The sequence below is a fragment of the Pleurodeles waltl genome, chromosome 7 (assembly GCF_031143425.1).
Source record: "Pleurodeles waltl isolate 20211129_DDA chromosome 7, aPleWal1.hap1.20221129, whole genome shotgun sequence".
Lineage (NCBI taxonomy): Eukaryota > Metazoa > Chordata > Amphibia > Caudata > Salamandridae > Pleurodeles > Pleurodeles waltl.
The window spans coordinates 102596953-102621834 of record NC_090446.1 but is presented as its reverse complement, the minus strand read 5'-3'; the positions used below and the strand labels follow the sequence as shown (position 1 = coordinate 102621834).

At 51.5% G+C, this 24882-nt stretch overlaps 1 protein-coding gene across 1 annotated transcript in view; it reads right to left on the bottom strand.

The window, feature by feature from the left end:
- The window catches only part of SLCO4A1 (solute carrier organic anion transporter family member 4A1), a 414240-nt gene that overhangs the window by 121950 nt on the left and 267408 nt on the right, over nt 1-24882 (bottom strand). Inside the window, exon 9 of the mRNA XM_069243161.1 lies at nt 1825-1997. Within this exon, the coding sequence (XP_069099262.1) occupies nt 1825-1997 (173 nt within the window). The remainder of the gene's footprint in view (nt 1-1824; nt 1998-24882) is intronic.

The window sequence follows — 24882 nt, the reverse complement described above, 5'->3', positions numbered from 1 at the left end:
CAAGGCTCAGACAGTGATTCCCAAACCTTTTAAAACCACAAACCAATTTTGTTGGACATGATAACTGCTCGACATGAAAGCAAGGAAAGGTCTGGTACACACTCCACAAAAGGCACATTTTATAGTTTAGGAAGTTTGGAAAACCACACTTTAACATAGTGTGATAAAGAGCTGCACTAGCAAAGATACATGACAGAAACAAATCAGCAACACAGAAATTGTGCCATATATAACAGGTTACTTTAGGTTCTGCCTATGATCCCCTTTACCATACAAACAAGCAAACTAATTTAAAAATTAATAGAAATAGAGTTGTGGCATCAGGTAGCAACAACCTTGTTAACTGCAAGATATGAGAACATCTCCACATAGCTTCCTCTTAAGGCATACGGTACATAAATACAAGACCAAGAATCTAGTTCAAGAAAAAGAAAAATATAGAAGAAACAATCTTGCATGTAGGAAACTTGTTTGTGCAACTTTGAAAGCCTTGTGTTCATCGGCTGTCAGTGCAAACAAGACAAAACCTCTGTAAATTAATTTTATGGCTTAGTTATGCTAAATTAAACACACGTGAGTAAACATTATTTTCTAGAGAAATAAAACACTGTCAACAGTGAAGGGTATATGCCAGTGTCTGCAGCAGTGCAACTGTACTTCTGCCTGGCCAAAAGCCTATTGGTCGAAATGAGCCAGTTTGGGGAGCTCTCTCAAGAGGCAACCTGCTATAGTTTTATTGATGGTCGGTGACTTGCAATATCCTTATTATGTAGGCAGGGTCCTTTATCACATATATAATGTGTACTGTAGTATAACAATTGTAGGGATATTTAATCGGTCTTTGTGTTTAAGAACCGCCAGTCAAATCATTTTATAAACTTAAAATGTTTTTTTTTGGGGTAGATAAGTTTGGCATGCATTTCTTTCTTCTTGTTTTGGCCCACAGAAGTTTATACGCTTGGTTTCACAGCAAGCTATGTGAGAGGGCAATTAAAGAACCCTTACATTTCAGTACTTCAGGGGCTATGGGCCTGATGAATGAAGCCAAGGTTGGAAAGCAGTCTTTTTCTCTACTGCAACAGGTTTGCAATCTGCTTTTGTAAGTTGATTCATGTACTAAAACAGTCACATTGCAAAATGCCTATAAAGGTGAATGTCATACACAGAGCTTCACTAAGAGTGTCCTGGAGGGGCGGACGATATGTACTGCATCAAGAAAAACCTATACAATGAATAGGAATTTATTGGGGAATATAAATATTGCCTATTATGATTTAAGCCCTGCAGAATACCGCACATTTTCAGTGCCTTCTTCATCAAAAGAAGCTTGTCCCAATATTTACTGAGCCTTTTCCTTGTTAAAATTCGGCAGGTTTGGTCCTTCAAAGATTATCAGGTAAAAAAATCTGAAGATGAGGTATTTTTTTGTACTTGGTAATTACATGGTACCATAAATATCCCACTAGTGGTAATGGCAATTATTGTACAAACAGATCAGGGCACTCTCATAATTCTGTCTGGACTCCCAGACAACTCCCCATGTGCATTCCTGTTTTTGAGAATTGTGTCTAATAGAGTCTGGTAGAGTATGACATTCTCTTTGGTCTAACAATTAAGTCACAAGTGAAATGATTTTTGCGATGGTTTCAGTATCAGATTACAAAACTCTGGACAAGATTCAACAGTGTATGGTCCTTTGCTGTGAATGATCCTGCTAGCATACTCAGATGAAACTGCTGCAGAAGGTGGCAATGGTATAAATGTGTACTGTAGAGTTCACTGACTCACATTTAAATGTTGATGGCCCACACAATCCCATCTTACCTAAGTGTTGCCGTCAGAGCAGGAATACTGCTGAGGAAGGTGAACAGAATGACGACAAAGAGGAAAAGTAGGAGAACAGACATTTTCTGGCAGGAAGATGAACATTTTCCAGCTATGGCCTCATTGGCATTCATGGACACATTGCCAGCGATACAGCTGCAGTTACGGTAAGTCTGGAAAAAAAGATGACATTTTGAGCTACTGTAAACAAAAAGAGTTACAGTTGTACAATTCGAAGTAAATCTTAAACACGTATTGATGCGGAAGAGGAGAGTCCAAATGTACATACGTTTCTATACATTATTATTGCTATCTTTGTCTTTTGTTAACTTACTGTGTATTTGTTTTCTATTGCTTTAGAATTGTGGGAGTGTAAGCATTCCTGGATGATATACTGCTGCTACAGCATTGCAAATATAAGGATAAGAAAAAGACAGTTAAAAAAGAAAAATGTAAACTTTTCACTACTGCTGTTGATTACCAAGGACACCTGGGCCTAATTATGAGCTTGGTGGTCCCACCGCGAGGATGCCCCTGAGCGTATTACAATGTTCCTGCTGGACTGACCGGTTGGAACGTTGGAATAAGCATTACCGCTGGGCTGACCTGTGGGACCGGTGTTGCTATATTGGCCTTGGCTCCTTTAAGGGAGCCGAGGCCAATATTGTACCACACAGCACCCTCCTATTCTGAGGGTGCTGCGAAGGGGCGCCCTGCACTGCCCATGCCATAGGAATGGGCATTGCAGGGGCCCCCTTGTGATCCCCCAGCCCACCCTTACCGCCAGCCTTTCTATGGTAAGGTGAGATGTAATTAGCCAGGCAGTGCTGAGTTTAGCACCGCCTGGCTGAGTACAACTCAGACCGCCGTCACCCTGTTGGGAACAATGTTCCTGGCAGGAACAGCTGTCTCCTGGCGGGTTTGCCCACCAGGGTTGTAATGTGGCAGTCAGATTGCCACAGTTGGATAGGTCTGACCATCACCGCAAGGCTGGCGGTCCTTGGACTGCCAGGTTAATAATGAGGCCCTATGATGCTTATAAAGGGATGAGTCCTTTTTCATTTTTTTTACTGAGGAAAAATGAGAACCAAGTAACAAATTACATTTTAAAAAACGGGACAATATTGAATATACAACAGCACACAACTTGGCTAGAACAAACAATTCACACATTTAAAGAGTGAGAAAATAGTTTGGATCATTCATTTTAGTCAATACATCCTATGTACGTCTTAGCATCAATAAGTGTGTCAGTGGAATTTGGCCCAAACTTCAATTCCCATTTCCTTCCATTTTTTCCCTTTTGAGTTTATATATTGTAATCTCGATCTCCTGAATATCACAACTACTCTGCCACCAATATGAGAATTCTGAGGTTTAATGTCTTGCCATCGATTGGCAATTTACAACATCGCAACTGGATGGGGTTTTACCAATATGAAGGGCACAGAAAGTATGACATCCGTGGCCAAAATTTCTGATTCTTTCATACAACAGGATGCCAAAGTTCTTGAAGCATGCTGCAAGTAGGAAACATATGGACATCGTCTGTATTCTTCACGAAACATCTAGGGCAGTCTGAATTTGCTCTACGCTTGCAAGCATATAATCTAGTTGGCATATAATACAGCCAGTGCATAGTATTCACATTTTAAGTTCAAAGGTTGGCAATATGTGTTACTTAAAACAAAGCTATGATCAGTCATCTCTACTGTGACATGTATATTCAGTACAGGAGCTCAGGCACCTGCCAATTGTGTATTATAGTTCAGAAGTTTATAGGCAAAAATTATATAAACATTCTTAATAGTTGCCGTTTTGGGCCTACTACGTAAATCGATTTTCTCTGGCTGTATACTGAATTGCCTCCAATAATCGCTTAGTGGAATATAATTAAGAAAAACATCACTCTCTGCAATTGATATTGTTTCACAAGATCATCAAGTGTCCAAATATTTCTGAATTTATAAAGATGTCCAGGTTGTGCAATATTGCATCGTGCCTAGTTTCAGTAATGCCATAAAAAGTTCTGGTAGAAAAGATTTGTTTCCCATTGGTAGGTATCTATGGATTAAAGTTAATTGAAGAAATTTACATCAGTGTAAATTCTTCTAGCATCTGTCAGCACCTTCAACCTCACTCTCTTATAATAGTTTGGATAAAGTCCCTCAATAGCTAACCAGATGCCACCTTCCTCAAACATAATTCATATATATTAAAACCTCCTCTCTGAGACAATGTTTGATCTATATACATAGGGGGTGATTCTGACCCTGGCGGTCGGTGATAAAGCGGCGGCCAACCCGCCAACAGGCCGGCATTCCAAAAAATGGAATTCTGACCCTGGCGGGAACCGCCAACACAGCCCGCCACTTTAACACTCCGACCGCCACGGCGGGACAGACAAACAGCGCGGCGGTCACCGCCAACAGCCAGGCGGCAGACAATGTACCGCCCACACTATCACAGCTCACCAATCCGCCACCTTTTCCGGGGCGGGAGCACCGCCGATAAAAACACGGCGGAAACAGACTACAAACGGGAAAACGCTCACCTCTACGCACTCCACGAGGAAGGAGGACAGCATGGAACCCGAATTGAACATCCTACCTGCTCTCGTCTACCTGCTCATCTACCACGAGTACAAACGACGGCGCAGATGACAACGGTGAGTACTGCACCTACGACACAGGGGAGGGGGAAGGAGGAAAGCTTACGCGCACACACATATGCGACCCCCACCCCCCTCCAAACTCTGTACACACCAATGCAGAGCAACAAGTCACAGTGACACCACCCAAACCCCCCGGAAAAATTCAAAGACATAATTAAATAGAGAAACAAAATTTATGTAAAAAATAGCCTCTGGTAAGTCATGGTCAAATAGCAATAAAAATAATACCAAAGAAAATAAATATTTTGTGCAATCGATAAACCGAGGCAATTAGTCCTGCACATGTAAGGAAATGCCAAGTGTCCGTGGGCCAAAGTGTATCAACACAAGGGCAAAGCCCACACAGGAGACCTGAGTCCGTTGGAGAGAACACTGCAGGGGCATCTGATGATAAAACTACAGGCACCTCAGGGGGAAGGGAAGGGGGGGCACCACAGCCACATGAGTCCACGACGCCAGATCCACGAAGGGGCCACCATGCCCACTGTGCCATCCTGGGGAGTGCAAAGCCACAGTCTCTCAATGTCTCTACAGTGGCTGGTTTGCCCACTGTGCCATCCTGGGGAGTGCAAAGCCACAGTCTCTCAATGTCTCTACAGTGGCTGGTTTGCCCACTGTTACATCCTGGGGAGTGCAAAGCCACAGTCTCTCAATGTCTCTACAGTGGCTGGTTTGCCCACTGTTACATCCTGGGGAGTGCAAAGCCACAGTCTCTCAATGTCTCTACAGTGGCTGGTTTGCCCACTGTACAATCCTGGGGAGTGCAAAGCCACAGTCCATCAGGTGGATTACAGAGATCACTGGTCATGGAGGAGGCATGGTGGGCAGAGTGAACCGTGACCAGTAGCTCGACACAGAACCGGCACTGTCATTGTGCCAGCGGTGCTTGAGACGGCGGTGCCCATCGGAGCGGTGCTTGACAGGAAGGGCCCAGCGGAGCGGTGCTTGAGACGGCGGGGCCCAGCGGAGCGGTGCTTGAGACGGCGGGGCCCAGCGGAGCGGTGCTTGAGATGAAGGGCCCAGCGGAGCGGTGCTTGACAGGAAGGGCCCAGCGGAGCGGTGCTTGAGATGAAGGGCCCAGCGGAGCGGTGCTTGACAGGAAGGGCCCAGCGGAGCGGTGCTTGAGATGAAGGGCCCAGCGGAGCGGTGCTTGAAACGGCGGGGCCCAGCGGAGCGGTGCAGGAGATGAAGGGCCCAGCGGAGCGGTGCTTGACAGGAAGGGCCCAGCGGAGCGGTGCTTGAGACGCACGGCGGGGCCCTGTTCAGCGGTGCTTGAGACGCACGGCGGGGCCCTGTTCAGCGGTGCTTGAGACGCACGGCGGGGCCCTGTTCAGCGGTGCTCTTCTCCACGGCGGGGCCCTGTTCAGCGGTGCTCTTCTGCACGGCGGGGCCCTGTTCAGCGGTGCTCTTCCCCACGGCGGGGCCCTGTTCAGCGGTGCTCTTCTCCACGGCGGGGCCCTGTTCAGCGGTGCTCTTCTGCACGGCGGGGCCCTGTTCAGCGGTGCTCTTCTCCACGGCGGGGCCCTGTTCAGCGGTGCTTGAGACGCATGGCGGGGCCCTGTTCAGCGGTGCTCTTCTCCACGGCGGGGCCCTGTTCAGCGGTGCTCTTCTGCACGGCGGGGCCCTGTTCAGCGGTGCTTGAGACGCACGGCGGGGCCCTGTTCAGCGGTGCTTGTCCAGTAATTCAAGGGAGCCAGACCTGGCCTGGACTCCCTGCTCACTCGCCCTCCGACCGTCCAGTTGCTGGACCCTTCGGTGACGGAGTCCTGGGCCCTTGGGTGTCCTCCCTTACACCCGGGATTGGGCTTGTGGGGCCCTCCTGCTCCGCGCTCCTGCTGGCTGACTTCTCCGCCCTGCTGCCCTTTCGCTCCTTAGATGAGGCTCTCTGGGCCTTGCCTCCCCTGGATGTTGTGGCAGGTGAAGTGGGCGAACTTTGGTCCTTGGGGGCAGCCGTGTCAGTCTTCTCACGGCGGCCCTTGAGTTTCCGGGTCCTCTTGCCAGGGGGGGGGGGGCTGGCTGTCCCCTTGCTGCTGACAGATGTGTCACTGTTGCCAAAGGGTGGACTCCAGAACCCATGCACTACAGTCACACTTGTAGATGGGCTGGTGGTGGCTGAGGTGCTCTTGGGACTCTTAGCAGATGGAGCGGGTGGGTCAGGGGAGGGAAAGAGGTTAAGATTGGAGAGGTAAAGTTTTTTAGGACCAAGGTAAAGGGTGGGAGTAGTGGTGATGGGAGTGGAGGAAGAGGATGTGGTTGTAGGAGAGTCAGGTGTGCTGTGTTTGGGTGCAGGTGATTGTGACGTAGGCTGTCGTGAGGTGGATGGCTGTTGGGTGGGTGGCTGCCTGCGTTTGTGTGTCTTGAAAGAGGGGGTGACAGACACAGTGGGAGAGGACACAGGGGACGTGTAAATGGCAGTGGGGGTGGTGACTGCACGTGTGCGGACTGGTGTGGAGGGTGTGCTGGGGATGGAAGCACTGGCTGATGGTGGTGTGCATGCAGGTGTGAGTGTAGACGTCACAGGGAGGGAGGAGGGAGACGAGGAGGAGGGGGACACAGAGGTGGTAGTGACTGTTGCCATGTCTGCATCTGGGTGTTGCTTGGGTGACTGCTTGTGTGATCTGTGGTGCTTGTGTCTGGATGAGCTGCCCTTGGGTGTTGAGGTGTGTGCAGGCTGGTCTGATGGTGTGGATGGGATAGGCTGAGGAACAGGAGACAGAGACAGGGTGGAGGCAGTCAGAAGAGGGAGGCTGGAAACAGGGACAATGGCTGCCGTCAGTGCTGAGGCCAGAGCATTGAACGATCGTTGATGGGCAGCCTGACCCGAATGAATGCCCTCCAGGTAGGCATTGCTCCGATGCACCTCCCTTTCTACCGCCTGGATGGCATTCAAAAGGGTAGTCTGCCCAACGATGATCTGAAGGAGGTCAATGACCTCCGCACTGAGGGCAGCAGGGGTAACAGGGGCAGGGGCTGAGGTGCCTGGGGCGAGACGACGCCTGCCTTCTTGGGCGAGCAGGCACGGAGCGTAGGCTGAGGGGCTGCTGGGACGGCGGGGCTGGTGCGCTGGGTGGCGGCTGTACCTGTAGAGGCGGGGGGCCCGGATGTTGCCGCCACCGCTAGGGAGCTCCCATCCGAGGACGTGTCGGTGTCGCTGGTGTCACCACCGGTCCCCGTTGTGGTGCTCCCCTCGCCCTCCGTATCACTGGTGCCCTCGGTGTCTGTACCACGGCCCACGGGGGCCTTGTGAGTTGCAGCTCCCTCGTGCTCCGATGCCAATTCTCCTCCGCCTGATGATGCTAATGCACACATGCACAAGAAGAGTAAGAAAAAGGGTGGGGGGAGAAAAAAAGAAACAGTTTGAGTGCATGCAATGTCAACACCGTTGGCGGAGAGGACAGACACAGGAGCCTCATGCACTACGCTGCGCAATCGGGATATACTACTCAGTACTTGTGACCAGGCCTACAGGTCTTTGCACAACAAATGCACACATGGATGATGCAGGACCATGGATAGCTGTACTTGGCACCCTACAGTGATGGGGGGCGGGGGCACAGGGCCATGCCTAAACGAGAGGACTACACTACAGAAAGCGCCCTGGCCTAATGTCACCCACAAGCCTCCTCCCCCACCCAGACGCCTCCACTGCGCATATAGATAGCAGAGTGTGCTGATACTCACCCCCTTGTGTCTGCTGTGATGTCCTCAAGCACCCATCCAAATCAGGGTAGGCCACCGCCAGGATCCGGGACATCAGGGGGGTCAGGGTATGACTGGCACCCCTCCTAGGTTGGGAGGCCATCCCCAGCAGTGACTCAGCGGTCTTCCTGGTCCCGCGGCGGATGTCCTCCCACCTCTTGCGGCAGTGGGTGCCCCGTCTGATGTGGACCCCCAGGGCCCGGACTTCCTTGGCGATGGCACGCCAAATGTCGACTTTCTGATGGGCGCTGACCTATTTGACATGTACAGGGTGGGAAAAGAAATATCATCATTTCTCTGCATGTTAGATGTGATTGCCCCCCCCCTCCCCAACTTTGCCATGTGGCACATGCTCACATCTGTCGTGCGTTGCACTCCTCATTCGCTCCCCACCCCACCATCTTACATCCACCCCACTCAACACAGGCATAGCCCATTCAATGTGCACCCAGTGTACTTACCTGTTGGTCTGGAGGACCATAGAGTAACGCATACTGGGGGAGGACCCCATCAACAAGTTTCTCCAACTCTTCAGACGTGAAGGCAGGGGCCCTTTCCCCAGTCGCAGCAGCCATTGTCTCTTCCAGACCGAGGTCACAGCAGCACTTGCAGTATAGGTCCTCTCCTGTGGATGATCAGGTCTCGAGTGATTAAGCAGATAGAAAATGGCGGTCACGCCCGCGGCGGTGCGTACCGCGACCGCCGGCGCACATCCTCATTGGCTCCTGAAACCCATAGGCTTCAATGTTAACCAATGCGTCTTCGTACAGCGGTCTTCGACCGCCTACCGCCACGGTGTGCCACGCCAGCGCATTGACCTCACATCCCATTGTCCCACTTCACAGGTCAGGCAGCCGCCATTTCAAGGGCCCACATGCCTTAATTTCAACTGCGTCACACAGGCCTAGGCCTTGCATTGCCACACATACACGCCTTTCAATACATAGATAACAGTGTGCTATGCAAGCTGTGGTGAACGTACCTGTGATTTGCTTGACTCCATACTCCATGTTGTCCTTCCTAGGCACCGTCCGCTGGGACTTGCGAGGAGAAGGATGAATCCTCGCGTGTACCGACCGCTGGTGGACCTGTCGACAATGGAAGAACGCCATATCATACAACGTTACCGACTTGACCGTGCCACTATACATGAACTGTGTGCCCAGCTGGAGCCAGCCCTGATGTCCCCCATCCGCCAACCCACAGGAATTCCCCCTCTAGTGCAGGTTCTGTCAGTCCTCCATTTTTTGGCAAGTGGCTCATTCCAGACAACAGTGGCCATGTCATCAGGGATGTCTCAGCCTATGTTTTGTAAGATTTTGTCCAGAGTGTTGTCTGCCCTGATGAAACACATGCGGAGCTACATTGTTTTCCCTGAGGAGGCTGATTTGCCCACTGTGAAGGGTGATTTCTATGCCCTTGGACATATCCCCAACATCATTGGTGCCATTGATGGGACCCATGTGGCTTTAGTACCCCCAAAAGACGATGAGCAGGTGTACAGAAACAGGAAAAATTACCATTCTATGAATGTCCAGGTGGTCTGTTTGGCTGACCTGTACATCTCCCATGTAAATGCCAAGTTCCCTGGGTCAGTGCATGACGCGTATGTTATGCGTAATAGCAGCATCCCCTATGTGATGGAACTGCTACAGAGACAACGTGTGTGGCTAATTGGTGACTCTGGTTACCCCAACTGCCTTGGCTATTGACCCCAGTGAGGAATCCCCGGACCAGGGCAGAGGAACGGTACAATGAGGCCCATGGTCGAACTAGGAGGATCATAGAAAGAACCTTCGGCCTTCTGAAGGCCAGGTTTAGGTGCCTGCATATGACAGGGGGATCCCTGATGTACTCACCAAAGAAGGTGTGCCAGATCATCGTGGCCTGCTGTATGCTTCACAATCAAAGCATTGCGACGGCAGGTGCCTTTCCTGCAGGAGGATGGTCCAGATTGTGGTGTTGTAGCAGCTGTGGATCCTGTGGAGAGTGAAGAGGAGGAAGACGACGGGGACGACACAGACAACAGGGACACAGTTATTCAACAGTATTTTCAGTAGCACACAGGTAAGAATCACCCACGCCATTTAACATTTACTTAAAGCCTCCTGCATCTCTACTTTGTGTATTTCCCCACAGTTCATTTTAACTGATTTTTGATGTTCCCTTCCCTTTTCAGTGCTGTATGACCCACTGCGTGACTTCTGCTTGGTTAGCCCATGGACTAAAGCTTATTGACATCGGTATGTTGTCATCACAAATTGACTGAACATTATTGAACAGTAATGTGTAATACATTTGTAAAAAATACATGCTGACTCCTGAATGATTTCAGTGCAATGAGTGATTTATTTATAGTGCTAGATATTGGTACATGATATTAAAACGGTGATGGGTGGGGGTGGAGGAATGTCCATGGCAGAGTCCAGTTCTCAGTCGCACAGGTGCATTGTCCATATGCCTGTGGAAGGTGGAGCAGGGGCAGTTCAAGGTTGGACAGGGTGACAATGTGGGACAGTGGGATGACATCAGGGGGGATCTTATGCTGGCGGCGGTCTTGGCATCCTACTCTGTCTTCCTGTGAGATCTCAGGTTCCGCTTGCGGGGTGGTTGTTCTTCAGCAGGAGGTGGGGTTCTGGTGGCCTGTCGTTGTGGTGGGGCCTCCTGTCCACTAGCGCCGGCGGAGGTGGTAGGCTGTTCCTGGTCCTGGCTAGTGACAGGGGCCCTTTGGGGTGCCACATGGTCCCGCAATGTGTTTTCTATCCGGTTGAGGGCCTGGACTATGGTCCCCATAGCGGTAGCGATGTTCCTGAGTTCATTGCTGAACCCCATGTAGCGTTCCTCCTGCTGTGCCTGGATCTCCGTGAACCTGGCCAGTACCGTCGCCATCGTCTCCTGGGAGTGGTGGTATGCTCCCATGATGGTGGTGAGGGCCTCTTGGAGAGTCGGTTACCTGGGCCTGTCTTCCCCCCCCTGTCGCACTGCAGCCCTCCAAGTTGCCCTGTTTCCCCGGGCCTCTGTCCCCAGGACGGTGTGCCCACTACCACTGCCCCCAGGTCCCTGTTGTTGTTGGGGTGTTGGGTCAGCCTGGGTGCCCTGTAGTGGCGGACACACCGCTGATTGACGCGTCCTAGAGACAGAGGCATGGGCCCGCTGGGTGGGTGCTGTGCTGATATTCCCAGAGGGGGTTGGGTCTGCTGTGGCCTGTATCTGTGTGTGGGGAACCGACTGTCCAGAGGTCCCCGATGGTCCGGGCTGGTCATCAGGTTCTAGGTCGACAGAGCTGCTGTCCTCACTGGGGGCCTGTTCTGGGGGTGGGATGGACAAATCTGGACCCTCCGTGGCGGTGTGTTGGCGTTCGGGCCCTGCAGGGGTAAAAGAGTATGGTTATTGCTTATGTCTGTGCCATGGCGTTCATTTTGTGACTGCCCTTGTCCCCCAGTGCTGGCATTCCCTTGTGGGAGGTGTTGTGAGGGTGTTTGGGGGGGGGGATGGGTATGTGCAGTGGTCATGCATAGGTGATGGGTGTCTATGGTTTGTGTTGGAATTCAGGGGTTGGTGTTCTTTAGGGTGGGTTGTGCTGGTGAGACATTGGCAGGGAGGATGTGTGCTGGGGGGTTGAGATTGGGGGTGTGGTTTGGCATGCTGGGGGGGGGGGTGAAGTAGTTGAGAATCGACTTACCAGAGTCCATTCCTCCGGGTACTCCAGCGAGGCCATCAGGATGCAGGATGTTTACTACCTCTTGCTCCCATGCTGTGAATTGGGGTGGAGTGGGTGGGGGTCCGCCGCCAGTCTTCTGCACAGCGATGTTGTGCCTTGACACCATCAAGCGCACCTTCCCCCGTAGGTCGTTCCATCGCTTTCTGATGTCCTCCCGATTTCTGGGATGCTGTCCCACAGCGTTGACCCTGTCTACGATCCTTTGCCATAGCTCTGCCTTCCTGGCTATTGTGGTGTGTTGCACCTGTGTGCCGAAGAGCTGGGGCTCTACCCTAATTATTTCCTCCACCATGACCCTGAGTTCTTGGTCCGAGAACCTGGGGTGTCTTTGGGGTGCCATGGGGTGGTGTGGATGAGGTGTGGGGTGGTGTTTGTGGTTATGTGCGTGGTGATGTGTGCGTAGATGTGGTGTGGGTGATGATGTTGGGTTCCTGTGTGTGTTGTGCTTTGCGTTCCCTGTGCTCTCTCTCAGTGTATTGCGCCTTCTCTCAGATATTTGTGGTCGTAGGGGTTTGTGGGTGATGTGGGTGTGTGTTTTATATTGGATTGGGTGTGTGGGAGTGTTGTTTGTATGTGTATCAGGTGTGTGTATTTCAAATTGTCCAATGTGGCTGTGTTTTGTATATGTGTGTGTATTTTGACCCCGGCGGTGTGTACCGCCAATAGAATACCGCGGTTGAAAGACCGCCGCGTGGATTCGTGGGTCAGAATGGCATGGGCGTATTTGTGTTGGCGTGACGGTGGAGGTTTGGTCATCTCCAGTTTATCGCTGCCCGCTGATGAGGCGGCCTTCCGTGGATGTTGGGTTTTTGGCGGTTTGCCAGTTGGAGGTCAGAATGACCGTGGCGGTTTACCGCCGGCCGCGGCGGTAGAATGGCGGACTTCTGACCGGCGGTAAGGGCCTTTTACCGCCGAGGTCAGAATGACCCCCACAGTCCTTTACCCATTGCAAAACAATAATATGCGCCAAGTCAGGAAATTACTAGCCCAGCTGAAACTGTGGTACCTTAAGAAATTTGGCTGCGCAACAGACTTTTTGAAATCCCACACAAAAGCAGAAATAGCAGCTTTTAACCTCTTAAAGACATCCCCTGGTACGCAGCCTGGGATGGACATAAAAAGACATAAAAACTTGGGTAAAATATTCATCCCTATCAGATCACATCTACCCTCTATAGTTATAGATAGTGTCTATCCCTTTGCTTTATTAATGCAATCAAAATATCCAACAATGAGTTATGGTTAATCTTCAAAATCTTATAATCACACATTTATATCTAGATATTTGAGAACTAACTTGGTATTACAATGTGCCTGATCTATCAGGTAACTGGCTAGCAGCTTTGTTTTGTTTGTGTTCAACAACTATCTGGAGGACTTGCCAAACTGTAGTGCTATGTCTTCAACTGCTGAGATCACCTTGACTACGTCACTAGTAAATATTGCTACATCGTTCAAGGTGGCACCGACCTGCCAGGTACAGCAGTTAAAAGATATTGGAATTATTTGGTGGTCTGATTTTAACTTTAGTTGATTCCAGTACAAGTCAAATAGTAACGGAGATAAAGGGCATCTTTGGCGTGTGCCTGTAAGTACTGGGATTATGGCGATGCTCGGCCATCATGTTAATGTTAGCTAAGGGTTGAATATATAATTTTCGGTTTAATGATATAAATTTAGCACCAAACCGCATTTGAGATATCAGCTTTAACATGTATTGCCAATAGACCCTATCAAATGCTTTTTCAGCATCAGGAAGGCTCATACCGGCCTATTGTGATAGAATGTGTGTGATACTGAACATGGTTATTGCCATGCTACTGTGGGAAGTGGCGTCTTGACGGGTATAAATCCATGCTGCTTCATTGACCCCTATCCCTGTACCACGGAAGCTAATCGGCTATCCTGAATTTTTGAGAATATTTTAGCATCTGAATTTATTACTGAGATAGGCAGATATGAGCCTCTCTCTTCCACCAGTTTCCCTCACTTTAGAAAAACAGCTATCATAGTTGACTCCAAAGTTGAGTGGAGGGGCGTATTATCCTGGTAAATGGCACTCAGCACATCCGTGATTAACAGGAGTATTACAGGCAAAACTGTTTTGTACCATTCTGCTGGAATTTAGTCCTGCCCTGCAGCATTCCTGTTAGCTAAGGTCTGTATACCACTTATCACCTCATCTTTAGTAAATGAAGAATCCTGCAGAGTGGCATCTTCTGTCTCCAATTGTTTAAGTTATACTGTATCTACGTATCCAGTTAGAGTGCAATCTGTGCCACATCCCTGCCTTGTATATAAGGATAGATATTAATGTTGAAAAGATTCTACAATAGCACCTGTATCTGTGACCAGTATTCCCTTGATGTTTGTTATATACACCCTAGCCTCTCCTTCTCTGGTCCATAAAGTGATTGGACGCCCCAAGTTTTCATTATATTCATGTACAGAGGTTCGATATGCCAAGAATTGTCAAGCATTCTTTGCTCGCATTCCCTTCATCATTTGGGCTCTAACTTGGAATAAATCCAGCAGTATATCAAGCCTATTTGACTGTTGGTGATTAATGGCTAACATATGTTTCTTCTTCAGCTCTTCCAATCTAAGTCGGAGTCACCAAACCTCCTCTTCTTCCCCCTTTCTTTTTCCTAGGTATAGTGTAACTGGTGACTGCTGCCTGCATTGTAGCTTTAAAATTGCTGCTGCAGCAGAGTATCTCTTTAAGAAAATAAATTCCCTGATCTTGTCTGACATATATTGACAGAATTTTTAATCTAACAACAAAGTTTGGGGGAATGTCCAATGTCTAGATCTAGTAGCTTATCTTATCCTTATTGTCATTACTAGTGGGTTATGATCAGAGCTAATTTTAATTGCCTTCTCCACTTAGCATTTAGACATAATTTCTAGGGATGGGAAGAAGTAGGGATACGTCCTAAAGATTATTTAGTCAATGACATAAGAAATGTTTAAGTGCCTAATGATAAAGACACACTCAGATCTTTCTTTGAGATGAATGAGTACAATGCTGGTGTGTGTGGCTATGCTATGGTTGTAAAGTCTCTTAGACGATTGCTCAAACAATGGGCAAAGTTTGTGTGGCACAAGAAACATCTTTAACAGAAGTCAAAGTAACAATTTTGACTGCACCTATGCCACAGCCATTGGTTGGTGGTGCCAAATGTATTCTGAACGTGGATGCAAGTGTTGATGGGATTGGCAGTATCCTGTGCCAAAGTAAGAATGGAAAGGCAGAGACTGTGGCTATTATTTCCCATGCTTTATGTGCTGCAGAGATTAATTACAGCACTATAGAGAGAAAGACGGTTAATATCAGTTCTTAATTTCACAAAACGTGAGAGGATTAATTCAAGTAATGGAAGGGGCTGAAACTGAATGGCCATATTCTGTGTTATTGACTTTAGGTGTAGAAAAAGCCTTTGACTCCTCGAGTTGCCAATATTTATTTCAGGTTCTTTTGAATTTTTTTGTCGCAAGATGTGTGGTGTTGTCTAAAATGGTGATGTTGCCAATTCCTCTTCATTATTTCGCTGACATATTGGTTGTTGTCATAAATGCAGTGTTCAGGGAGTTAGACTCCCTGCTTAGGGATCTTATATGGAATGCCAGTGGACACAGGGTGGTGTAGGAAAAACCTAAGCTTTGGATGAATAGAGGTGGGTTGGGAACCCTGGATTTTGAGTTGTACTATACAGCAGATTAGACACAGTTGTCAGCTCACTTACTAGATATTTGCCACCCTGAAAAACTGGGCAAGAAGTATATGGCCAATGATGGAACAGTGTTACTTAGACTGCTTCTACAAAACTCCAGTGATCTCTCCCACGAATTGCACAACACTGTCATACTAAAGCTATATTGAAAAGGTCACACAGCAGTGCCATACGCCCTAATGATTCCATTGTTAAGCCTGTCAGGGCACACAGTGTTCCAATCCAGGAGAGAGGAGCACTATTGGGAAGAAGGAGGAATAGTCATGATAAGAGATTTGTTATCCTGTTTTGAAGCAATAGTGGAAGAATATGAGTTGCTGCATGGGCAGTATCTTACACACAGGTCTCTAGTTACAGGGATACATAAGAATTGCAAGATCCCTAATTCAGAACCACTGACACACTACTGTATATATAGACTCTACCTGGCTATAGAGTGCTCCTTTGGTAATAGCGGGTATACTGTTACGGCACTTACGGGGTAAATGGGAATCAGGCCCTGGGAAGGCACTATACGAAAGCGATGAGTCAAGATAGCAGAGTACACTCATACATTTTTCAGAAATGCCAGGCTGAAACTCATTCAGTTAAACCACTTTCATAGAGTATATATAATTATTTAACAGTTGGGAAGATGTGTCCAGAGTTACTAGTATCTTTCCCTTCATTTGTTTCAGATCAGGCAGGCTTTAAACATATGATACAGGACAACCCCAGAGTTAAACAGCTCTGGCAGTCAATGGGTGTTCTTATGACCACTATTCTAAACTTGTACACTACACTTCATACTTGGGTTGGCCCCCTGCCCTAAAAAGCACAAAGTAAGGCAACATTTGTTAACCTCCTGCTAATACTAGCCACAATCATAGGTAACTGAAATCAGTGCTTAGCCCAACAATAGCATGATGTGTTAGTGAGTCACTTGATGAGCTCACTGTGAAACTCAGGCACTACACAAAGAGACGGCCGTGGCTTCAGAAAATATTCCACAGCACATCTATGGGATGAATTGCTGATGCAGTGCAGTTTAGTAATTAATCTCATCACTCCCACTGCACATTTGCTACAAGCAGTAAATACTTTAGATCAGAAACCCTCTAGATCATAAATCACCCCTCCTTTCTCCCTCTTTTTTGACATGTGCAAGTGTACAATGACATTATCCTTAGAACATTCCAAGGGAACAGATGCTGTTGAGGAGGGAAATCCAAACACTCTGAACCTTTCCCAAGATTATCACTGACTCCTCACCCCCGGCTCATTACGGTAGTCAAGAACATTATATTTCCTCAAACACAAGGTAAATTCAATGCTTAAAATAATTGGTTAAGTCCACCAAATGGTTGGTAAGAGGATCTAAGAGGTTATTTAGTCTTCACAAAAAAATAGTTTGCGTTGAACAGGTCTGAACCGGTTCTGCTTAGGATGAATAAGCGTAGGCATATGGGCCACCAATCTGTGAGCCTAGCTTTTCCCTAAAACTTGTAAAATAAGTTTAGGATTGAGAAAGGGTGGTAGAATGTAAAATTCCTCTGATCTCTCCCCAGCTTCAGCAAGGATAATGCCAGTGCCTCACTTAAAGTGGGGAGCATTTGATACACCTCAAAGAGTTTGGCATACAGTGCTTTAAGTTCAAGAGCCAGTTTGTTAATGAATGCATTGTAGAAAACCTGCCGGAATTCAACAGAGCATGAGACATTCCCAGTAGCCAAATCATGATGCGACTTATATCTAGACCCTGATTGTGTATTCCATTTCTTTCCTAAAAACCTTGAATGTCTCCCATTCAGTAGATATGGAGGATGCCGTACCTGCATTAGCCTCAAAATACTGTTAAAAAACTCTCCTAAAGATGAACAAAAAGCTGGGTCCCCCAGCACAGCATTCTGTAGGCACCTGCCTGGAATGGGACTCCTGCCCCATTCAGTGATCACTGTCCTGTGGGTTATAATCAGACAATGTTTTACAAAGGAATTAGTATTGTTTTATGTCAGGCAAGAACATTTTGGAACAGGCCATCGATCTAGCTCACATGAAGTTTGTAAGCGGGGTACAAAATGAATATTCATGGGACTGATGGTATTTACGGTGGCAGACGTCAACTAATGTCCAATTATCTAATCAATCACATCCAGGACTTTTGCAGTTTTATGAAAGAGAGATTGAGGCATAGGAGGGTAGAAGCAATATAACGTTGAGTCCAATATACTGGTTAAGTCCCACCAGCAGCATAAGGGGCAATCATACCGACTGAGACAGCACTTTGGATATGGAATCATAATATAATGCCTGGTCAGAATTAGAGGCATATAGAATACTGATAATAATCAATCTCTTATTCACACATACCTACCCTTTCTGTCCATCAACACTGTAACCTTCTCAAAGGGGATTTGGGTCTCATCTAAAACAAGATACCTGTGGCATAGGTTGAGAATGTGTTAGTCCCCAGTTAAATCAGTTTCTTGCAACAAGGCCACATACAAACCTCTGCGCTTTAAAAATGCATGAATCTTATGTCCTTTGGACACCATGGCCCTCATTCTGACACTGGCGGTCGGTGATAAAGCGGCGGCCAACCCGCCAACAGGCCGGCGGTCCAAAATATGCAATTCTGACCCTGGCGGGAACCGCCAACACAGCCCGCCGCATTAACACTCCGCCCGCCACGGCGGAACAAACAAACAGCGCGGCGGTCCCCGCCAACAGCCAGGCGGCAGACAATGTACCGCCCACCCTATCACGACCCACCAATCCGCCACCTTTTCCGGGGCGGGAGCACCGCCGATAAAAACACGGCGGAAACAGACTACGAACGGGAAAACGCTCACCTCCACATACTCCACGCGAGATTCCGGCAGTATGGAACCCGAGTTGCAGGTCATCCCCGCACTCCTATACCTGCTCCTGTACCAGGAGCACGCCCGGCGGTGCGGAAGACATCGGTGAGTACTGCACCTACGACACAGGGGAGGGAAAAGATTACCGGCACACACCCACCCACCCACACCCACTACAACACACACATCAATGCATTCCCACAGATCACTGTCACAACCCACAAACCCCCCCCTTCCGAAATAATGCAAAGACCAAAAGAAGAGATCTCAAACGGGCAGATATATTGAAAAATGGACAGCAGTAATCCAAATAAATAAATAAACTATGTACAAAATATATACAGCTACTAAATGTAGTCCAACCACTGTCCGTGGACCACAGGGGTCCTGAGCAAAGGGGCAAGGCCCAGTCCCACGACAAGAACTCCACGGAGAGAACACTGCAGGGGCATCAGAAAGAAAAAAGGACAGGCACCTCAGGGGGAAGGGAAGGGGGGGCACCTCAGCCACTTGAGTACACAACGCCAGATCCACGAGGGGACTCCATGACCACTGGCCCATCCTGGGGAGAGCAAAGCCACAGTCCAAACAGTCCATACAGTGGGTGGCCTGCCCACTGGGCCATCCTGGGGAGAGCAAAGCCACAGTCCAAACAGTCCATACAGTGGGTGGCCTGCCCACTGGGCCATCCTGGGGAGAGCAAAGCCACAGTCCAAACAGTCCATACAGTGGGTGGCCTGCCCACTGGGCCGTCCTGGGGAGAGCAAAGCCACAGTCCAAACAGTCCATACAGTGGGTGGCCTGCCCACTGGGCCATCCTGGGGAGAGCAAAGCCACAGTCCAAACAGTCCATAACAGACTCCACTGCCACTGGAGGAGGCATGTTGGCCAGAGGACATCCTGCAGCCCTGCCCGAGACAGATCCTGCCCTGCCACGTCTGCCAAAGGGCCAGCGGTTCCTGCCTGGAAGGGCCCAGTTCAGCGGTTCTTGCCTTGAAGGGCCCAGTTCAGCGGTTCTTGAGACGGCGGTCCCCAGCGGAGCGGTGCTGGAGACGGCGGGGCCCAGTTCAGCGGTTCTTGCCTTGAAGGGCCCAGTTCAGCGGTTCTTGCCTTGAAGGGCCCAGTTCAGCGGTTCTTGCCTTGAAGGGCCCAGTTCAGCGGTTCTTGCCTTGAAGGGCCCAGTTCAGCGGTTCTTGAGACGGCGGTCCCCAGCGGAGCGGTGCTGGAGACGTCGGGGCCCAGTTCAGCGGTTCTTGCCTTGAAGGGCCCAGTTCAGCGGTTCTTGAGACGGCGGTCCCCAGCGGAGCGGTTCTTGAGACGGCGGTCCCCAGCGGAGCGGTGCTGGAGACGGCGGGGCCCAGTTCAGCGGTTCTTGCCTTGAAGGGCCCAGTTCAGCGGTTCTTGCCTTGAAGGGCCCAGTTCAGCGGTTCTTGCCTTGAAGGGCCCAGTTCAGCGGTTCTTGAGACGGCGGTCCCCAGCGGAGCGGTGCTGGAGACGGCGGCCATTCTATGGCCAACTGCTCATTGCCTGGTGGTGCCCTCCTGGGCAGCGGGGATGGTGCTCCTTCAATGCCCACCTGGGCTGTGGGTGGTGGGGCCCTCCTGGCCAGCTGGGCTGGGTCCTCCCTGGGCAGCGGCTATGGGGGTGGTGGGCTCTCCCGGGGCAGCTGTGCCGGTTCCTCCCGGGGCAGCGGCTATGGGGGTTGCGGGCTCCTCCTGGGCAGCTGTGACGGGTCCTCCATGGGCAGCAGGCCTGCTGCCTGACTTCTCCGCCTTGCTGCCCTTGCCCTCCTTAGTCGGGAGTCTGTGGCCCTTTCCTCCCTTTGGAGCTGTGGCTGTTGACGGTGGCTGGCTAGTGTCCTGGGGGGATATCGAATCCGGGCTCCGGCGGCGGCCCTTCCGCCTTCTGCTCCTCTTCCCAGGGGGTGGGCTGGCTGTCCCCTTGCTGCTGGGCGAAGATCCAGACCTGCGGGCTGGTGGGCTCCAATACCCCTGCACCCTTGTCAAGGGGGCTGCAGGGCTGGTGGTGGCTGAGGTGCTCTTTTTACCCCGACGAGAAGGAGGGGGGGGCTCAGGGTCAGGAAAGAAGGTAGCAGTAGAGAGATAGATTTTCTTGGGACAATGGAGAGTGGTAGGTACAGTGGGTATGGGAGTGGAGGGCGAGGATGTGGTTGTAGGCGAGACAAGTTTGCTGTCTTTGGGTGCAGGTGCAGGAGCGGGAGGCTGTCGTGAGGTGGATGGCTGTTGGGTGGGTGGGTGGCTGCGTTTGTGTGGTGTGGAAGAGGGGGTGACAAACACAGTGGGAGAGGACACAGGGGACGTGTAAATGGCAGTGGGGGTGGTGACTGCACGTGTGCGGACTGTAGTGGAGGGTATGCTGGTGATGGAAACACTGGCTGATGGTGAGGTGAATGAAGGTGTGAGTGTAGACGTCACAGGGAGGGAGGAGGGAGATGAGGAGGTGGGGGTCACAGAGGTGGTAGTGACTGTTGGCATGTCTGCATCGGAATGTTGCTTGTGTGAATGTCTGCGTGATCTGTGGTGCTTATGTTTGGATGAGCTGCTCTTGGGTGTTGAGGTGTGTGCAGGCTGGTCTGATGGTGTGGGTGGGACAGGCAGAGGAACAGGAGACTGGGAGGAGGGAGTTAGTAGAGGGAGGCAGGAGACAGGGACAATGGCTGCCGTCAGTGCTGAGGCCAGAGCCTGGAACGATCGCTGATGGGCAGCCTGACCCGAATGAATGCCCTCCAGGTACGCATTGCTGCGATGAACCTCCCTCTCCACCCCCTGGATGGCATTCAAAAGGGTAGTCTGCCCAACAATGAGCGTTCGGAGGAGGTCAATGACCTCCTCACTGAGGGCAGCGGGGGTAACAGGGGCAGGGCCTGAGTTGCCTGGGGCGAAGGAGATGCCCGGCTTCCTGGCAGAGCGGGCACGGGGCGAACGCTGAGGGGCTGCTGGGAGGGCGGAGATGGTGCGCTGGGTGGCGGCTGTACCTGTAATGGCGGGGGGCACGGATGGTGCCACCCCCGCAAGGGAGCTCCCTTCCGAGGACGTGTCCGTGTCGCTGCAGGGTCCAGTCGTCCCCGTTGTGGAGCTCCCCTCGCCCTCCGTCTCACTGGTCCAGTCAGACTCTGTGGCATGGCCCTCCTGGGCCATGTGAGATGCAGCTCCCTCCTGCCCCGATGCCACTTCTCCTCCGCCTGATGATGCTGATGCACACAAGCACAGAAAGACAAACAAAAAGGGGGGGGGAGAGAGAAATAAAGAGATTTTGAGTACATGGATCACCGGTACAGTTAGCGGACATGACAGACACAGATGCCCCCTGCACTAAGTTGCGCACTTGGGGTCCGCTACGCATTCCGTGGAACATGCCCTACACGCCTAGAGTTGACAACTGCACCCATGGATGACACGGCCCAGGGATGGCTGTACTGACACACTACTGAGGGTGGTGGCTGGGGACACAGGGGCTTACGGGGGTGCCCAGCCTACAGATATCGCCCTGGCCTAGGGGGACCCACAGCCCTCCTCCCCCACCCAGACACCTCCACTGCGCGACAACAGAGTAGATAATGCTTGTACTCACCCCCTTGTGTCTGCTGTGCTGCCCTCACGCGCCCATCCAAATCAGGGTAGGCCACCGCCAGGATCCGGAACATCAGGGGGGTCAGTTGACGGCAGGCACCCCGCCTACGTTGGGAGGCCATCCCCAGCAGAGACTCGGCGGTCTTCTTGGTCCCGCGGCGGATGTCCTCCCACCTCTTGCGGCAGTGGGTGCCCCGTCGATGGTGGACCCCCAGGGTCCGGACTTCCTTGGCGATGGCACGCCAAATCCCGATCTTCTCATGGGCGCGGACCTATGTGACACGTACAGGGAGGGAGAAATACCACGTTCAAGTTTGTCTGCATTTTCGTTGCCAGTGGCCCAACGCCCCCCATCCCCGCCAGGCCCCCCGCCAGGCCCCCCGCCAGGCCCAACATGCCCCCCATCCCCGCCAGGCCCCCGCCAGCCCCAACATGCCCCCCATCCCCGCCAGGCCCAACATGCCCCCCATCCCCGCCAGGCCCCCCGCCAGGCCCAACATGCCCCCCATCCCCGCCAGGCCCCCCGCCAGGCCCCCCGCCAGGCCCAACATGCCCCCCATCCCCGCCAGGCCCCCCGCCAGCCCCAACATGCCCCCCATCCCCGCCAGGCCCAACATGCCCCCCATCCCCGCCAGGCCCCCCGCCAGGCCCCCCGCCAGGCCCAACATGCCCCCCATCCCCGCCAGGCCCCCCGCCAGGCCCCCCGCCAGGCCCAACATGCCCCCCATCCCCGCCAGACCCCCGCCAGCCCCAACATGCCCCCCATCCCCGCCAGGCCCCCCGCCAGGCCCAACATGCCCCCCATCCCCGCCAGGCCCCCCGCCAGCCCCAACATGCCCCCCATCCCCGCCAGGCCCCCGCCAGGCCCAACATGCCCCCCATCCCCGCCAGGCCCCCCGCCAGCCCCAACATGCCCCCCATCCCCGCCAGGCCCCCCGCCAGCCCCAACATGCCCCCCATCCCCGCCAGGCCCCCGCCAGGCCCCCAAGCCAGCCAGTGGCCCCAAATCCATATTGAATTAAACTCACTTGTTGGTCTGGAGGACCGTAGAGTAGCGCATACTGGGGGAGGACCCCATCCACAAGTTTCTCCAACTCCTCTCCAGTGAAGGCAGGGGCCCTTTCCCCAGTCGCAGCAGCCATTGTCCCTTCCAGACCGAGGTCACAGCAACACTTGCAGTATAGGTCCTCTCCTGTGAAAGTTCAAGTCGCAAGTGGATAAGTAGATAGGAAATGGCGGTCACGTCCGCGGCGGTGCGTACCGCGGCGGTGCGTACCGCCACCGCCGGCGCCCTTCGCCATTGGCTCCTGAAACCCATAGGCTTCAATGTTAACCAATGCGGCTTCGCGCCGCGGTCTTCGACCGCCGACCGCCGCGGTGTGCCACGCCAGCGCATTGACCTCACATCCCATTGTCACACTTCACAGGTCAGGCAGCCGCCATTTCGAGGGTCCACATGGCTCAATTTCAACTGCGTCACACAGGCCTAGGCCTTGCATAGCCACTCAGACACGCCATTCACTGCATAGAGAATCGTTTACTGTGCAAGCTGTGAGTACGTACCTGTGGGTTGCTTGACTCTGTGCTCCATGTTGTCCTTCCTAGGCACCGTCCGCTGGGTTTGGCGAGGAGGCGGATGAATCCTCGCGTGTACCGACCGCTGGTGGACCTGTCGACAATGGAAGAACGCCACATTATCCTGACCTACCGGCTTGACCGTGCCACTATACATGAACTGTGTGCCCAGCTGGAGCCCGACCTGATGTCCCCCATCCGCCAACCCACAGGGATTCCCCCTCTGGTGCAGGTCCTGTCAGTACTCCATTTCTTGGCAAGTGGGTCATTTCAGACAACAGTGGGAATTGCTTCTGGGATGTCTCAGCCCATGTTTTCGAAGGTGTTATCCAGAGTGTTGTCTGCCCTGATGAAATACGTGAGGAGCTACATCATTTTCCCTGAGGTGGGCGAATTGGCTACAGTGAAGGGTGATTTCTACGCCCTTGGACATATTCCCAACGTCATTGGTGCCATTGATGGGACCCATGTGGCTTTGGTTCCCCCAAGAGACAGGGAGCAGGTGTACAGGAACAGAAAAAGTTACCATTCCATGAACATCCAGGTGGTGTGTTTGGCTGACCAGTACATCTCGCATGTAAATGCCAAATTCCCAGGGTCAGTGCATGACGCCTACATCCTGAGGAATAGCAGCATCCCTTACGTGATGGAACAGCTAGAGAGACACCGTGTATGGCTATTGGGGGACTCTGGGTACCCCAACCTGTCGTGGCTACTGACCCCAGTAAGGAATCCCCGGACCAGGGCAGAGGAACGGTACAATGAGGCCCATGGGCGTACTAGAAGGGTGATCGAACGCACCTTTGGCCTCCTAAAGGCCAGGTTTCGGTGCCTGCATATGACAGGTGGATCCCTAATGTACTCACCTAAGAAGGTGTGTCACATCATCGTGGCCTGCTGCATGCTTCACAACCTGGCTTTGCGCCGCCAGGTGCCTTTCCTGCAGGAGGATGGTCGAGACGGTGGTGTTGTGGCAGCTGTGGAACCTGTGGAGAGTGACGAGGAGGAAGACGACGGGGCTGAAACAGACAACAGGGACAGAATCATTGAACAGTACTTCCAATAGGACACAGGTAACAATTCAAACATAATTTAGTAAATGTGAACTACTCTCCTGCATCTCTGCTGCCTGTCTATTTGCCCCAGTGTATGATGACTGAGTTGTGGCTTTTCCCTCCCTATTTCAGATCTGGGGTCCCCACTACGAGTCCTGTGCTTCGTTTCC